Genomic DNA, 18,191 nt, shown 5'->3' with positions numbered 1-18,191 from the left:
ATTTAAGAAAAAAAAAAATGTCATGAAAAACCTAGGGGTGAAACAGGAATAAAGACACAGACTTACTAGAGAATGGACTTGAGGCTATGGGGAGGGGGAAGGGTAAACGGTGACAAAGCAATAAAGAGGCATGGACATGTATACACTACCAAACGTAAGGTAGATAGCTAGTGGGAAGCAGCCGCATAGCACAGGGAGATCAGCTCGGTGCTTTGTGACCGCCTGGAGGGGTGGGATAGGGAGGGTGGGAGGGAGAGTGACGCAAGCGGGAAGAGATATGGGAACATATGTATATATATAACTGATTCATTTTGTTGTGAAGCTGAAACTAACATACCATTGTAAAGCAATTATGCTCCAATAAAGATGTTTAAAAAAAAAAAAAAAAGGGAAAAAAATAAAATAAAATAAAATGTAGAAGTACAATATTGAAGTCCCCAAAAAAAAAAAAAAAAAAAAAAAGATAGAATTAATACCAACTAGGATGGCTATAATAAAAGGGCAGAAATAAGCTTTGGTGAGGATGTGGAAAAACTGGAAACCTTATATACAACTGATGGGAATGTAAAAATAGTGCAGCAACTTTGGAAGCAGTCTGGCAGTTCTTCAAAAGGTTAAACAAAGAACTACCATACAACCCAGCAATGCCACTGCTATGTATACATCAAAGAGAAATTAAAACAATGTCTACACAAAAAAACAGTATACACAAAGGTTCACAGCAGCAAAAAGTAGAAAACACAAATGTCCATCAACTGATAAATATATAAATAGAATGTGGTACATGGATTATTATTTGGCTACAAAAAGGAATGAAGTACTGACACATGCTCTAACATGGATGAACCTTGAAAATATTATGCTAGGTGAAAAAAGCCTGTCGCAAAAAATCACATATCGTAGGATTCCATTTATATAAAATGTCCAGAACAAGAAAATCCAGAGTCAGAAAGTAGATTCATGGTTGCCTAGGGCTGAGAGGGGTTTGGGGGAAGGGCTGGTGGGAGGGAACGGGGAACGACTGCTAATGGATACAGGGTTTTTGGAGGATGAAAATGTTCTAAATTACATTGTGGTGACTGTTGTACAACCCTATTAATATAATAATTTTTAAAAAAATTTATACTTTAAATGGGTGAACTGAATGGTATGTGAATTGTATCTCTTTAAATAAAGCTGCTAAAAAAAAAGTTAGGTACCAATTTCCAATTACTTACCATCTTTAATCTATCTGAAAACACTTTAATCTGAAGCAGAAATACTACTTAAAATGTTAATTCCAAAACCACTCTAGTTGTATAGAAGTATTAGGTTGTTTAAATTTTATTTTGGAATTAATTACTTACAGACACTGTTAGGGAATCTTGTATATCTTTATGACTCACTAGCTGAACATTACCATCTTCATAATAATGAACCTATTAGAAAAAGAAATTACAGAAATCGTATTACAGGAGTTATCAAGATCCTCATGGCTTCAACAATCACATCAATGCAGATGACTACCGATTTCAGCTCTAACCTAGTCTTCTCTGCTGAGCTCCCGACCTTAAACTCCAGCGAGCCTCTTCCTGCCCTTAGGCTAGCGAGGAACTAGGTAGCAGTTCCTGCAGTTACTCAGGCAAGCCCTCCATTGACTGGACTGCTGCACATTTCTACCTCATAGATGTTCTACTGGTATCTAAACTCAAGATTTCCAAAATCAAACTCACAGTATTATCTCCCAACACCACTCTTGTTTTGTGCATTTCCACCAACCATTTAATTCCTCAAATTCAAAGACATGAATTTATTCAATAAACATTAACTGAGTGATTACTATATATGACTGCTACTACAGGAAGTTCTAGAGACACAAAGCTTTTAAAAAGACAGCCCCTGACCTCATATTTCAACACAACACAGTAAGAGGTACGTACAAAGTACATTAGCAATACTCCAGACTCTCTCTGAGACATAAAGGACTTCAGAAAAGAGGTAACACTGTACTTGGGCTTAGTAAAATGAGTTTAACGAACTAGGGAAGGTGAGGAAACTGAGCTTAGTAGAGAAGAGCATACTTTAGGAAAGGCCTGCAGGCACTTAGGACTGGAATGTGTGCGAGTTTGGGGAGTAGGAGCTGTGGACAGCTGGCGGAATATACAGGTAGGTGACGAGTCAACCCTGGGCCTTCTATGCCATGCAAATATGTCTGGACTATCTAGTAGGTGAGTGTACCACTAAAATGGTCTCAAGTGGCAAGTAACATATCCAGATTTAAATTTTTAAAAATCACCTTTCTTGATGGCAATGTAAAAAAGTGGATTAGGAGATGGCAAAGGGTCCAACCAATCAACAAAATAAAGTAACCATTATAAACCAGGCATCATGCCAAGTGCTGAAGATAGAACCAGCCAATCCTGGCTCTCAACAAGCTCTGGCCCAACAGGGGCACATCTCACATCTCAGAAATCATCCAGATGAGAGCTAGAGGCCTAACTGAAGGAAAAAATAATGTCAACAATAATGGCTACCATTCAATAAGCACTTTATGTCTGGCTCTGTTCTAATCATTTTGCCCATATTAACTCATCTTCAAAAAATTGCATGAGCTATTTCATTGTTGCTGTTTTCTTTTTTTTAGCTGATAAGGAAACAGAAAGAGCTTAAATGACTTCCTGATGTCATACAGCTAATAACTGGCAGAGCTGGGATTCAAACTCAGGCAGTCTGGTTTCAGAATCCATGCTCATAACCTCTATTTTCTAGTCCCTAAACGATAGCCACACCAAGACATACAAGTAATAGGATAAAAGACTAGAAATAATGTATACTGGAGTCAAATGATAGAGCAGTGCATCTGATTCATTTTTATTCCTTTATGGCTCTTAGCATAATACCTTTCATGATAGTTAAGCAACAAATGTATTGAATAAATAAGTGATCCAAGATACAAAGAAATTAGTCAGTATTCTTCTTTAACTTATTTAGTAATATTCATATTTAAATCCTCTTAGTTATCAAATTTCTTCTATAGAAACATTTGAGCTTACACTGAGTCAATTCTAGTGGGTTTCATATAAGAAGCCAAATATGAGTACAGAAGATACTTAAGATATATGTAGTATGTACATGTGTTAACATATATATATACTTATACATCTATACACACACATATATTAATATTATACCTCACTCAACTCCACTCCAATTCAAAAGACAGAGAACAGCACAACTCAAGCTCAGAAGATGCTTGGATGAACAAATTGTATGAAGAGCAGACCAAATGGTAGCATCTAATTTTAGCTGTGTTTTTAGAATCTGTCAGCTATCCTTGCAGATTTCTGATGACTAGGAAATGAACTGCAAGGTTATTTAAAAGACGAAATCAGCACTACTTGTTTTTCCCATTACCTCAAAACAAAGACCTGGAAAAGAAACAGTTATTGAGTACTATGAAAATGTAAACATACGAATTAGCTGCTTCTATGCTCAGAATCATCTAGAGATCAGCAAATTCTTTTTATTTCATACCTGAATTTTCAAGATGCCAACCACCTGAGTGGTTGAAGGAGTGATTGTAAACTTCCACTCTGACCTCCAACGACCATTCCTTAAAAATAAAAACAGCAGCTATAAATAAGGTAGGGAAAATAATTTGAATAAATTTTAAGTTCTAGATTTAAATTTCACGCTACAGTATGAGAGAGTGTGGGGAATGGATGCTGGACATTCTTTTTTTTAATCCCTGAAATATTCAAAAGAATCAAGAGGTTACGTTCAGTTATGAGCTACATTTAATCTTCATCCTGCTGATAAATAATGACCTATATAATGGATGCAACCTCAGAACTCTAAAGTTAAGGCTTAAAATACAGTTCAAAACTACATCAGTTTTCTGACTTATGCTTTAATTAAGAAAAAACTGAATAAATGTTCAGATTACCAGGGGCTTTCACAAGTTTACCATCCAGTGAATGATACAAAGTCCCGTAGTTTTAAAAGAATAGATAGTAATGCAATATTCTTAAGGAGATTTTGATATCTGGAAAGAGAAGGGCTTTAAAGGGTTATAAGCATCAGATTTTTTTCCCTTTTCCAATTTTAGACTTAAAGTTTCCACATAAAAGGCACATACATCCTCCTCCTAGATCCCAAAATGAGTTTTGGTATAAAATTGATACAGATTAATCGTAAGAAACTGTGACATTACAAACAAGCAACAGGCATGTTATTCATTTTTGTCTCCTAGATAATTAATTTTATCCTAATTTTTTCCTGACAGCCTTTTCATAGCAACTCCTTTTCTTCTGACCTCTATTTGCTCTTTTGCATACTAAAGACATATTCTGATATGTAAACTTATACCTGTTTTTTTTAAAACAGTATATATTTCTAAAACAGTCACAGAGCTAATGGATCACTATACTGGCTTTGCTACAGAATTATTTCTGGGTTCCCTTCAATATTCTTGCAGTCTGCCCAATCACAAAAACCTGCAGAATGATAGCACTCTCACACCTAAAGTTAACACTTATCATTTGAAAAGTACTATTATTAGAACAATGTATATGTTCTACAAAATAAAAGATAACTTTATAACATGTTTTGATTTTGAGTGACTTAGCCAAAATTATCCATTGAAGCTTGACTGGAAAAAGAACTCAGATCTATTCATTTTTATTTCATGATTCCAAAAGAAGTTATTCCTTTTATTTAGGTATTACTATCAAGCACTAGTGAGTTCTAACCACACACATTTCTCATTTATAATGACAACATACATATATCACCACTGATCGTGAAAATTAAAAAAAAAAAGAAAAAAGGAATTCCAAATCAAGTAATCATACCAATTTGAGAACTATTTCAAAAGATCCTTCCAAAGGCATTACTATATAGTAATAGTAAACTGCACTGCATAGACAGTACCCTTTCTTTCATCAATGGAGTAAACAGTCAAGATGTCCTAGCCTTTAATTATATTCTTCCCTTCTCTTCTATTAATGCTTTAATTAGAAATGTGTATTTATTCAACAAACATTTATTAAGCCCTCAATACTGCTAGATGTTAGGGAAACAGCAGAGACCAAGAAAAGAATGTCCCTAGTGAAATCTAAAAAATGACCATGACTAGAATCTTGTGATTTTTATGCTATCTGCATTTGAGATGAACTGAAGTAATTTCCTTGTACCAAAATATTTAGATTTTACTGAGGTTATTGTGATATGTGATGTCTAGCACTTTGGAATGTCATAAAAAATTATCTTTCCCAAAAAGTGTAAGTGATTTTTAGCCTCAATGATATAATGTTCATAGTGGTAGTTTACAAAAAAAAATTCAGATATGTGAAGTGAAACAGACTAGAAAATTCAAGGACATCATTTTCATTTTATATATGCTAACACTCAAACTGTATTTCTGAAAACTAGTAAATTTACTATTTTATTTTATATATATATATTTATATATTTTAAACTAAAACTTAGTAACGAGTTCAATCCCAACAAAATTGATTTTATTATATATATCCTGGCACAAACAGCACAAATTAATAGCAATTTTGTGAAGACTTATTTCTTAGGATACTGGCAAATTAATGCTACAAGTTTTTAGGCCAAAAATGGAGAAACTACATCTATATCAAGGCCATACAAGTAAGTTAATACAACAGAATATTTAGGAAACTGCAGCTTGTCATTAAGGCCTATGTTTACAAATAGAATTTATTTTCCTTCAGTGATAATGGATCTCTTTCCTCCAAAAGTTCCTGTAACCTGCCTTTATTCCTGTGATGGTTAAGTAGTGGAGCAACCTTGGGCCATAGACCAAAGTGGTCCACAGGGGTTACTGATACCTGCTACTCTACCCTTAACAGCACCACCAACCAACTCGGCTAACAAGTCAAAGACTAATATACTTAAAAGGTAAACACTATGACCATACTTACTCTGATGGCCTTAGAATGTATTATCAAAAAGGGAGGATAAAAGTAAAGATTTCATTCAATTCTGAACTTATGAAGTCTTGGAGAGCCTCAGAATTTTATAACAGGAGATATCTCAGAAATAGTCTTGTCTAAGAATAAAAAGGCCCAACAACTTGTTAAAGGTTCAACAACTTGTTAAAGATATCTCAGAAATAGTCTTGTCTAAGAATAAAAAGGCCCAACAACTTGTTAAAGGTCCAACAACTTGTTAAAGATATCTCAGAAATAGTCTTGTCTAAGAATAAAAAGGCCCAACAACTTGTTAAAGTGCTAATCAGTGCTTTGGGGAGCTGGACTTTTACAAGGGATAATCAAATGATTTGTACAAAAATTGTAAGGCATGACTGTAATTTGCCTCGCTGGACAAAACATGTCATTACTTCCTCACATTGGCCAACCAAGCACAAAGCAATCCACACGAAAACATCTACTTCAGAGTCACCAAAGTTCACGTACCAAAACGCGATCATTCTTCACTTTGTAAGTACCTCTGCCTTCCTCCCCCATGTAAGTCTCATTCAGGAACAACCCCTTCACAGAATGGGCATATGGGCCTGCCAACTGGTCTGCTCACAGGCACGCGTGTTCCCTCAGAATGCTGCTTGCTAGTCTAAAAACACCCCATGCTCTCCCACCTTCTTTTCACTGAGTGTCAATAGATTTACTGTCACCTTTGAAAGATCAGGTTGATTATGGAACAGATATTTTTCTTATATAAAAAGGCTGAAGTTTTATAGTATATTGTTCTTAGTCAATCATACAGAAACAAGGTATAGGCCCAATCAATAAAGAACTACAAAGAGAATAAGCAGTATCAAAATTCCCCAATACACAAAATTTTAACTTACCAAAAGTTTTTTGCTTGAAACTGATGGCTTTCTATGCATGCAATAATGGTCTGCTGTCCATCTATTTTTTTACCATATACCTTGTTGGTAAAGAAAATAAACACAAGAGTGAATTTAGGGCCACAGAATGTCCAACTTTAAACATCTATAAAATACTGAAAATTGTACAGCATTTTGGCAAGAACATATAAAAGAATACAAAGTAGGTCATCATTCCAATACAGTAGCTAGAGAAACAAATACTTAAATATGTACACCTAATCACAGATTCTTAGTGAATCATAAAATAGCTTACAATTAATGAACTACAATTTATTGGAAAAAAATAATTGTACTCTCAAAATATGCATAAACATCCCACAATCTCAGGGGTTGCCATTTCTCTAGACATTTAAAATAAAAAAGTAGTGAGATAGAAGTGAGAAAGTTAATTTACTTAAAACTAAGAAAGTTCACTAAGAGAATGCCTGCAATGGTATGGTGATGTTATTTCACCTCTTGCCAACTGCTTTAAGAAAGTAATGAATAATTTGTCTTTCGATCCCCTGGGAACAGGTAAGGACCCTCTAACTCAACCTCACCACCTTATTCTTGAGGTATTCTTCCAAAATAATCCTAATCAACACGGTTATAATTCAAAGAACCTGTAAGGTATTTTAGGTTATGTTGCTATACTTCTCAAATAATTATTGAGAGCTAGATACTTAAGGCGACCATATGAATTTTTGTCCTAACCAGGAATCTTCTGAGTGAAATGAGGTGGCTATTGGTAATACTAATAATTATATTGGGACAGCAGGTATAAACCAGGATGTATGGTCATCTTAGGCTGGAGAGGTAGGTAGAGGCCAGGTTCACAGGGCCTTGAAAACCACGTTCAGAAGCCTGGACTCTATCCTAAGTGCAACATGAAATCTTTGAACAATTTCAAGCAGGAGATTTCATGATCTGATTTGCATTTCAAAAGATCACTGGCTATGGAGAAGATCACAGAAACACAAATGTGGGGGACTAAAAAGCATAGCTAGGCATAGGCTATGAAAGAAAAAAAAAGTACTCATACTTTCTATCATATTTTATCCTGAAAATAAAAAATAGGTTAAACCTATGAAAGAACCACATTTAAAACCTTAAGAAATTTGATTATAAAACACACGAGGACAAGAGTTCACTTCCAAATAATTTTATTTGTTCTAAGGTTTTGTAATTTAATGAAAAAAAGTTTGATGTAAACTTAGGGAGACGAGTCATGAACATGACATTAAAGAATCTCATCATATCATGTTCCTCAAATCAATGTATGAGAATTACTACTTGGATTTAATTCAAGGTACAACAATTTTTCCATTTTTGACTATCATAATACATTTACTATTTAAAGTTTCTTGAAAAAAATAGTAAACATTCTTAGAAATATTTACTTCAAAAAAAAAGGAATATTAAATTATAAAATGTCCATTCTGTAAGTTACTATAAATTTCAAGATATCACAAAATCACTGTCATATTTACATAATACAAAAGAAAAAAGTGCACACTGGATAACTTACAGTGCAGACCCCATTTGGATAATGTTCTTTTACATAAGCTCGCAGAGCAGCTTCTACTGAAGTTCTCCAAGATTCAATTGCATTTTCTGCTTCGTATGGTCTTGGATCAGTTGCTTCCTTTCTTAAGTGATCAAATTTGAAACAGATTCTGTTTTTTGGATCCAAAAACTTTCCATTTCCCAGGTCACCATGTTCTGTAATCAATACCTTCAATGATGCAATGAATTTTGGAAAAAAAAATATTTAAAATAGCATTTAAATACTGATATATTATACATTCACTTGAACTTTTTCCTTAAAACTATAAAATAATTCTATTCCAAGCAACTGGTTTAACTATATGGCCCAAGTATAATACTTCAAATGAGTAGACTATAAAGACAATGAGGCTGCTCTCATGCAGCTCAGATCAGTGGATCTGATTTTCTCCCAATATAACATCCAGCTACCTGGTGGGGGAAAAAAAATCCATTGTCTAATACCCTACTGGAGTCAGGTTTTGTTTTGTTTTTGAGAACTATGGACAGTCTCCAGTTCCTCAAAACTAAGGAACTGGTAATAACCTTCATTGAGAACGGTTACAAGTGAATGTTTTGTTTTGTTTTTTTTTGCTGTACGCGGGCCTCTCACCGCTGTGGCCTCTCCCGTTGCGGAGCACAGGCTCCGGACGCGCAGGCCCAGCGGCCATGGCCCATGGGCCCAGCCGCTCCGCGGCACGTGGGATCCTCCCGGTCCGGGGCACGAACCCGTGTCCCCTGCACTGGCAGACAGGCTCCCAACCACTGCGCCACCAGGGAAGCCCCAAGGGTATGTTTTTAATCCACTTAGAATCCTCTTCAGTATGTCCTACATTACTGCTGGGCCCACAATCTCATCTACTGTTAAGTGCCTGCTGCTTGTTTTTATTAAGATAATCACTGACAGTTGTTTTCAACTGACTTCCAAATTTTAACAAATGTAATTTCTTCATTTATGTGCATTTAAATTATACGCGCATAAATTTGACGTTCTGTGCTTTTAAAAAATTTCACTCTTTTTCCTTCCCATGCGACTCTCCCAATCTTTGACTCTATACCTATGTCAGGACTCCCCCATCCCTTTGATGTAAATTATGCAAACACAGGATGTACCCTTCTGAATTTTTTTCAGTCATATTATCCTACACAGATAAATACATACACATCTATATATACATACACACACATCCAGGGGTTTTTATTGGCCACTGTTCTACAAGAATGGAACGAAAATGCACACATATTTTTCTGCATCTGGTTTTTTTCAACATCAACACTTTATAGAAATCCTTCAGAGTCAACTGGTAAACCTCTCATCATTCTTTTTCATGGTTGCATACTATCCCATGATGTGGGTATAACAATTTATTCTGCCATTCCACTACTGTTGGACCATCTCTTTATTTCCAGGCTGTTCTCTTTTTGGGAGGAGGGACAGGCACATTAAAAATGTTAAAGTATTATTGTACATATATTCTAACATACTAATGTTTCTATTTCCACTGGATGCTTCTATTTTTCTTAGATAGATTCTCAGCAATGAGGACAGTAGGTAAAGGGTTTGTATATTTTTAATTTTTAATACATAATTAGACTGCTTTCCAGAAATGGCTGTGACAATCTACATTTCTGCAAACAATATATGAGATGCTTCCCTTCAAATTATCACCATCAACAGGTATACAGTTCTTTTTTCAGTCTGATGAGTATAAAATATATCTCATTACTTTAATTATATTTCTCTCGCTCACAGGGGTCTAAATATCTCCAAGTTTGTGGGCCATTTTCTGTGAGCAAATATTTTTTAATATTTTTCATCTGGGTGGGTTTTTTTCTTACTAATTTATAAGAGTCCTTTATTTGAGGTATTTGTTTTATTCTACAGTTAAAATAATTGATATGTAGCAAAATGTCCATCTTTTCTTTTATAGTTTCTGGGTTTCCAGTCTTATTTAAGATGGTTTCCTCTGCCCTTAATTATACATGTAGACTCTTTTCTCCTAAAATTCTAGTCATTTTACAAATTTTTAATCCACCTGAAATTTATTTCTATATATTGTAAGACAGAGGACTGGTTTAACTATGTGGCATATGTAGTTGATAGAAACCAGTGGTACCAATACCCTTTATTATATGTCTGTCTAAATTATAACCTTATCATGTATAAAAATATTCATATATTTTGGGACTAAATTCTGGCTTGATATGCTGCTCTATTGATCTACTTGTCTACACAATACCACGCTGATTTGACTTTACATTGGTTGTAAAGCACCTTCTGCTATCTAGCAATGCAATTGTCTCTCACCACTCTTACATTTTCTTGTGTTTCTTCAAGCATGTTTTTCATATAAAGTTTATGAAAATTTTGACCAATTAAAAAACTATCAGGATTCTAATCAAACTGCATTAAATTTATATTTTAGTTTTTAAATAATTTAACTTTCTACCTCAAAATGGAATTCAGTGTGCTCTTCCATTTGCTCAGAACCTGTTTTATGTGTTTCAAGATAACCACCATTTTCTTCACAATCCTATGCATTTCTTGTTAAGGTTTATGTTCAGTATTACCACTATTTAAAATGAAACTCCTCCCCCTCCAACCACTACTAGTCTAAGTCCCTACTTGCCACAATAGAGGAAAGTTAATGCATTTTGTACACTTACCTTAAATTTAGCCATCTCACAAAATTCTGTTAAGTCTAATAGGTTATTTTGGTTGGGAGGTTAATTTATGGGAGTTTCTCACTATTTCTAAATATATAAATCATGTCACCTAAGAGTTTTCTGTTCTTTTCCAAAGCTTTAAGAGTTCTCATTCTCTTGTCTTATTTGCTATACTTCCATTTATGATAAATAATAATGGTGATAAGTTGACATACCTGGCTAATTTTCTATGTTAACTAAAATTATATTAGTGTTTACAGTTTGATATTTACTACTGTTTTTCGTTAAACAGTATATTATATTTAAGAGGTTTTCTTCTATCCCTATTTTACTTAGGGTTTTTGTAATGAGGATTAGCTGCTGGAGTTTTCAAATCCCTTTTCACTGTCTATTGATGTATCATAAGGTTTTTCTCTTTATTTGTTGATTAAGCGATAAGAGCAATATATTGCCTTACATGGAACCACTCCTGCATTCCTGTAATAAATTCTATTTAGTCTTGGCATATTATTCTTTTGATATATTTCTGGATTCTGTTTGTTAATATCTGTTTAAAGTTTTAAAATCTATAGTCATATGTGAGATTAGTATAATTTGCTTTTTTTGTTTTGTATTTATTAGGTTTAAGTATTAAAATTACAGTAGGTTCATAAAATGAGTTTGAGAGCTATCCGACATTTTAAAAGGATGCATCCCCGGATCCAGCAATTCTTTTAGGGATTTACCTTAACAAAACAATGGTCCATGTGCCCAGAGGTACAATGATATTCAGTACAGCACTGTTTATAACAGTTAAAAAAAAAAAATCAAAAACACAAAATCTCCCAGGAAAAAAAATTTAAGAGCTTCATGAAATGAAACACTACATGCCTTTATATGTATGTGTGTGTATACACACATGCATAAATCTGTCTACCTACCTACCTACCCACGTTTACTTTTTCCCTTCAGTTATAAGTCATCTTCTGTCTGGTCTCTCTTTTTCCCCTATAACTACGAGACTACATATTACATAATGAATAATGCCAAATGCAAGCTTTAATATAATTTGCCACTGAGAACTAATTGTTACTACTCTCTCTTATGTTTTACCTCCAGTTCCTTCTTCATATTGTTTTATATAAATTGTGCTTTATGTAAGCATTATAGAAACACAATCACTGTTCAATTACTAGTAACTTTAAACCAAAAAAATAAAATCTAAGAATGCTAGTGACTTTTGGGGCTTTTCTTTGCTTAGCAAGTCCAACTTGTACTTTGGAAAGAAAAGATTTAATAATTACTAAATGCTAAGTTACTCACATGAAGAACTGTAGAATTCCAGAGCAACTAAATTATGACATAAATCTTATTAATATAAACTCTAGATTTTGGATTAATATAGGATTGATTTTTTTCCTATAAAAAACAAGAAAGTAGATTTAAAACAATTATCTTCTAAAATCTTAAAATAATTACATTTGAATATTTCTAAAAGGGACTTTCTGCTAATAGCATTATTGGTATCAACAAAAGAAACTACATTTTCAATTACTTTGCTCCTAAGTGGCTATGATTAAAATGAACGCTTTTTTTTTTTTAACCTTTAAACATACCACTTCACAATTCTTGCAGGATACACTAACCATTATAAATGAAATAAAGAATATCAGATCCTGTGTTTATATGAAACGTACCTGATCTTCATAACCTTCAATTTTTACTGGAGTAAACTGGTCCAAGTTATATTGTGCAAATGCACTAAAAAAGAAAAGGGTCAATTATTTAAAATTACGTATTTAATGTTCTCAAAAAAATCGCAAACAATTCACTGTCAAATAAAAGTCTCCTGCACTGCACATGGCAAGTTAAATAAAAATGTTAATTCTCTACTACTGATCTTATATTAGGTATAAATATTATATAGGTATGGCTTTTTAAAAACCGGTGAATGACATCCAGCTTTCAATGCTTAGCAAAAAAATTAAATCAGTAAATATAATCAGTCCTTTCCTTCAAAACCCTGAAAGTAAAGGTTAGCCACTTATAAGACATATCCAACTATTCAAGTATATACTAACATTTAGTATACAACATACCGGGAAACAGAGTAGGTGCTGTGAGAGATGCAAAGAGTAATTAGATCAAAGGGCTTACAGTTGAATAGGAGCTATGATAAACATAATATAACACAAAGCAGAAAGTACCATAAGAGAATGACCAATAAACATCACAGAGAATATATATTTTTAAAAACTACATTCTGTTGAGGCAAGGGTAAGAAGAAAAGAGAATCAGGGGTGATATCATAATAGAAGTGATACTGAGAAATGGCCTTAAAATAATAGGTAGGCTCTCTGGTCTTGCAGAAATTGGAGGGATGAGAAGAGTAATTCAATTAGAGGGACCAAGATGAGCAAAATACAAGAGGAGAAGATAGGTTAAGTCCAACATCATAGAAAGCACCAAGCTCAATGCCTGGCACATAGCAGGTGTTCAGTTATATTTACTGCCTTCAACTGAAAGGCCCTGCACGATGGAAAAATTACTTCATTTGGGAGGCAAAGCAGAATTACAGAAGCTTTTTGAGAAAAGACAACCGCGAACTACTTCTGAAGATTAATTTGGCAGCAGCGTATATGACAATTGGGTGGTGGAGCAACTAGAGCCAGAAAAGCAGTTGGGCTATCATTAGGCAAACATCCATGTTAGAACAGCTGAGAGTCTGAACGAGGAAATGGTGACGAGATAGATCCAAGAATAAAGCCTCTCTCTACTCTCATATGAGTAAAGAATAATGTATTACATAATTACATAATACATTTGTAGGAAAAACTCTCATAGCACAAAAAAATTACCTAAAAAATAAAGATCACACTGTATTTTATTAAGTCTATAACCTAGGAAATTTCTTCCACTTACTAGGAAAGATACTGAGAATTTTTAAATTTAGGAGTACATCTCTAAATCTAATCTACTTGGAAGCTTTTCAGATTACTCTGGATGGTAACATGTCCACTGAATTTTTAGGTGTTAGCTACTGAATCTCCTCGAGAGAGGAGATTGAGCAAAGCATTACTGATGAGTTAACAGGAGACTAGTAAATGTAAAAACAGCAAAGTAGGATTAAATTCCTAGCTGTCAAATTCCTGACACTGCATGTCAAAAAAAGATGGGGGTAAATATAGAAACATATGGAGGGAAAGGGAGATTTTCTTTATTCATTAAAACTGTAATTTTCTTAGGAATAGCCCCAGCATACCCAGGCAGTTACTATCCCTTAAATGAATTTATCTCAAAAGTATGTTTGAGATTAAAAAGTATTCTAAATCACTTAGAATTTAGGGTTCCCTTTCCAGTAAAAGACATATTTAAATAATAAATTTAGATAGTAATTTGGTCTTGGGTCCTTTACTGCTCATATCAAACCCCGTTCATCTATAATCTGGGAGTGGGGTAAGAACAGGAAATCTGAAAAGAAGACAATGAATATGAAATAAGTAAAACTGTATCTTAAATGCTCAAAGCAAGTTAAACAGGTGACAATTACGCAGTATGGCAGGAAAGGTACTCATTAACCTAGGAGTCAGATTACAGAATATCTAGGTTTTGTTCGAACCCTGATATTAGCTAGTATGGGCCCCACTTACCATATCCACAAAAAAGACGGGTTTGAACTAGATGACTTCCAAGTCCCTTCTAGTTCAGAAAACCTACTCCATTTACCCACTCATCATCCATTTACCTACCCCTCTACCCATGCAAATATTTAGGTGTTAAGCACTCTATTAGACACAGTGAAAACAATAATTTCTCTGCCCTTGTAGAGTTCTGTAGCCCAATCACCCATTTCTAAGTCACCTGTTCCTGTATTTAGATTTTTTTTTATACCCTTTACCATTAGTCATTCACATCTTATACTTTTCACCATGTGTTTCCACATCATCTCTCTTATTTACTATTTGAATTGCTTTCATCATTTAAACTCAGCTCAAAAACCATCTCTAAATAGAAATTTTAAATTTCTTCCTTTGGGCTCCAAAGGTCTTTGGTATGCCTCTGTATTTTATTTCAGTTGGCCAGAAATTCAACATGTCTGACTCCCCATTGGAAAATCCCTAAGAGGCTTATTTGTCTCATCATCACAGTGAAGTCTGGCATTCATATGTCAGTTGAATAAAAGGCTATTTCTGGATATTTCAAAGTTTTCTAGACTTGAGAGTACCAAGTCTTCAGTATGCCTAATTTTACTATGAAATACACTGAATTTTATGCCCTTCAGTAAAGATGTCCCATTAGAACCACTTTTAAGAATAGCTATGTTTTCCCCCCCTTACAAAAAGACAGGAAGAGGAATTTCTCAAAAATAAATTTAAAATTAAAAGAGTTAAAGCAACAGGAAAAAGGTGGAAGAATGGAGGAAAAGAAGTACACAGAAGGAGCTGTACTTGTATAAAAGAAATTCAGTATCAAAAACTGCAATTGAAGAAGCAATAGGACTATGGCTATGCACTTACTCTGGTGAAACTGCCACTAGGACACATTTTAAATGTTTTTATAATGCTTTCCAAGCTTATGTTATATAGGTCTGGACAGTCTCAATGACAGGTGATACATTATCTTTTGAGGATGAAACCAGGTTTGGAGGTATTTCAGAAGTAATTCAGAACCAAGTCAAGTGAACAATGGGGGTAACAGCATGTTTGTTTGAAAATTATTTCACAGACAGGACACTGTGAACCAGAGTAATATAATTCTAAAGTCAATCAATGATTTAAGGTGTATTTCTGTACTTCACAGATAACTTCAGATGTCTGCAAAATGAATCTGAACAAAGAGTTTTGAGAAATTCTTCTGTACAAAGACCACTACTGAAGTCAACTAAAAGAATCAATTCTTTCTCTTCTTGTTCATCTAGTTAGGAATCACTTACTGAGACTATAACCACATGCAAGAAAACGTGAAGATTCTACTGAAGGTTTTGATGTTTTTTGAGGTCATACTATAAACATCTTGTTTTATCATTAGGTACTAATTTCCTCAAAGACTAATCTCCTTAAAAGATCAGAATATCAGGCATTTAATGTATATACCTCTTGAAACACGGACCAAGACTGTCCCTGAAATTTGGTTCATAATAAAAGAGAAATATAGCTCACATTCCAATTATTTTAAAAAGAACTCCAATTTATTTAAATGTAACAGTCATCAGATAAATACTCCTTTGGACAAATAAAATTTCAATGCTTTCATCATTTTTTATTCAAATGTGTAACTGTTTCATACCACTTATATAATTATGAATATTTTTCTGACCTTCATTAAACTTTACTCTGCAGGGGAAAAACTCTTCTTTCAACAAACAACTTTGTTACAAAGCAGAAACTAACACCATTGTAAAGCAATTATACTCCAATAAAGATGTTAAAAAACAAAAAACAAATGAAGTTTCTCATTTCCTTAACTTTAAAAAAAATTCACTAATTTTTGCACCTACATGAAACAACCCACACATTTATTTACCACAGAGAACTCAGAGGAAAAGGTTACTTTGAAAGTACTGGGGGGGGGGGTGGGGGAAGGGGAAGATTGCGTAAGAGTAAAACGCGATCACCTTCCTCCCCACAGATACATCAGAAATACATTTACACGTGGAACACCTCCTACAGAACACCTACTGAACGCTGGCAGAAGACCCCAGACCTCCCAAAAGGCAAGAAACTTCCCACGTACCTGGGTAGGGCAAAAGAAAAAAGAAAAAACAGAGACAAAATAATAGGGACGGGGCTTCCCTGGTGGCGCAGTGGTTGAGAATCTGCCAATGCAGGGAACCCGGGTTCGAGCCCTGGTCTGGGAGGATCCCGCGTGCCGCAGAGCAACTAGGCCCGTGAGCGGGCAGCTACTGAGCCTGCGCGTCTGGAGCCTGTGCTCCGCCACAAGAGAGGCGGCGATAGTGAGAGGCCCGCGCACCGCGATGAGGAGTGGCCCCCGCTTGCCGCGGCTGGAGAAAGCCCTCGCACAGAAACGAAGACCCAACACAGCTAATAAACAAATATTAAAGAATAGGGACGGGACCTGCACCAGTGTGAGGGAGCTGTGAAGGAGGAAAGGTTTCCACACACTAGGACGTCCCTTCGCGGGCGTAGACAGCGGGTGGCGGAGGGGGAAAGCTTCGGAGCCGAGGAGGAGAGCACAGCAACAGGGATGCGGAGGGCAAAGCGGAGAGATTCCCGCACGGATGATGGTGCCGACCGGCACTCACCAGCCCCGAGAGGCTTGTCTGCTCACCCACCGGGGCGGGGGTGGGGGTGGGGGCTGGGACCTGATGCTCGGGCTTTGGTCCGCTCGCAGGGAGAGGACTGGCGGCGTGAACACAGCCTGAAGGGGTTAGTGCACCACGGCTGGCCAGGAGGGAGTCCGGCAGAAAGTCTGGACCTGCCGAAGAGGCAAGACACTTTTTCTTCCCTTTTTGTTTCCTGGTGAGCGATAAGAGGGGATTAAGAGCGCTGCTTAAAGGAGCTCCAGAGACGGGCGCGAGCCGCCGCTAACAGCGCGGACCCCAGAGTTGGGCATGAGACGCTAAGGCTGCTGCTGCCGCCACGAAGAAGCCTGTGTGCAAGTACAGGTCACTATCCACAGTTCCCTTCCGGGGAGACTGTGCAGCCCGCCGCTGCCAGGGTCCCGGGATCCAGGGACAACTTCCCGGGGAGAACGCACGGCGCGCCTCAGGCTGCTGCGACGTCACGCAGGCCTCTGCCGCCGCAGGCCCGCCCCGCACTCCGTGCCCCTCCCTCCCCCCCCCGGCCTGAGTGAGCCAGAGCCCCCGAATCAGCGGCTCCTTTAACCCCGTCCTCTCTGAGCGAAGAACAGACACCCTCAGGTGACCTACATGCAGAGGCGGGTCCAAATCCAAAGCTGAACCCCAGGAGCTGTGCGAACAGAGAAAGGGAAATTTCTCCCAGCAGCCTCAGGAGCAGCGGATTAGGTCTCCACAATCAACTTGATGTACCTGCATCTGTGGAATACCTAAATAGACAACCAATCATCCCAAATTGAGCAGGTGGACTTTTGAGAGCAAGGTTTATTTTTTTCCCCTTTTCCTCTTTTTGTGAGTGTGTATGTTTCTGTGTGAGATTTTGTCTGTATAGCTTTGCTTTCACCA

General features: G+C 36.1%; 1 protein-coding gene across 2 annotated transcripts in view; it reads right to left on the bottom strand.

Moving 5' to 3' along the window:
* The window catches only part of CAPZA2 (capping actin protein of muscle Z-line subunit alpha 2), a 60,099-nt gene that overhangs the window by 6,878 nt on the left and 35,030 nt on the right, over positions 1-18,191 (bottom strand). The window contains exons 4-8 of one of the 2 annotated variants that reach the window (XM_067746804.1): positions 12,727-12,790; positions 8,367-8,573; positions 6,818-6,897; positions 3,514-3,592; positions 1,347-1,418 (exon numbers count right to left, since the gene is read on the bottom strand). In XM_067746804.1, coding sequence (XP_067602905.1) covers positions 1,347-1,418; positions 3,514-3,592; positions 6,818-6,897; positions 8,367-8,573; positions 12,727-12,790 — 502 coding nt within the window. The remainder of the gene's footprint in view (positions 1-1,346; positions 1,419-3,513; positions 3,593-6,817; positions 6,898-8,366; positions 8,574-12,726; positions 12,791-18,191) is intronic. The other variant, XM_067746805.1, reaches the window with a different exon arrangement.

This window comes from Pseudorca crassidens, chromosome 8 (assembly GCF_039906515.1).
Source record: "Pseudorca crassidens isolate mPseCra1 chromosome 8, mPseCra1.hap1, whole genome shotgun sequence".
NCBI lineage: Eukaryota > Metazoa > Chordata > Mammalia > Artiodactyla > Delphinidae > Pseudorca > Pseudorca crassidens.
This window is presented reverse-complemented; position numbering and strand designations above follow the sequence as displayed.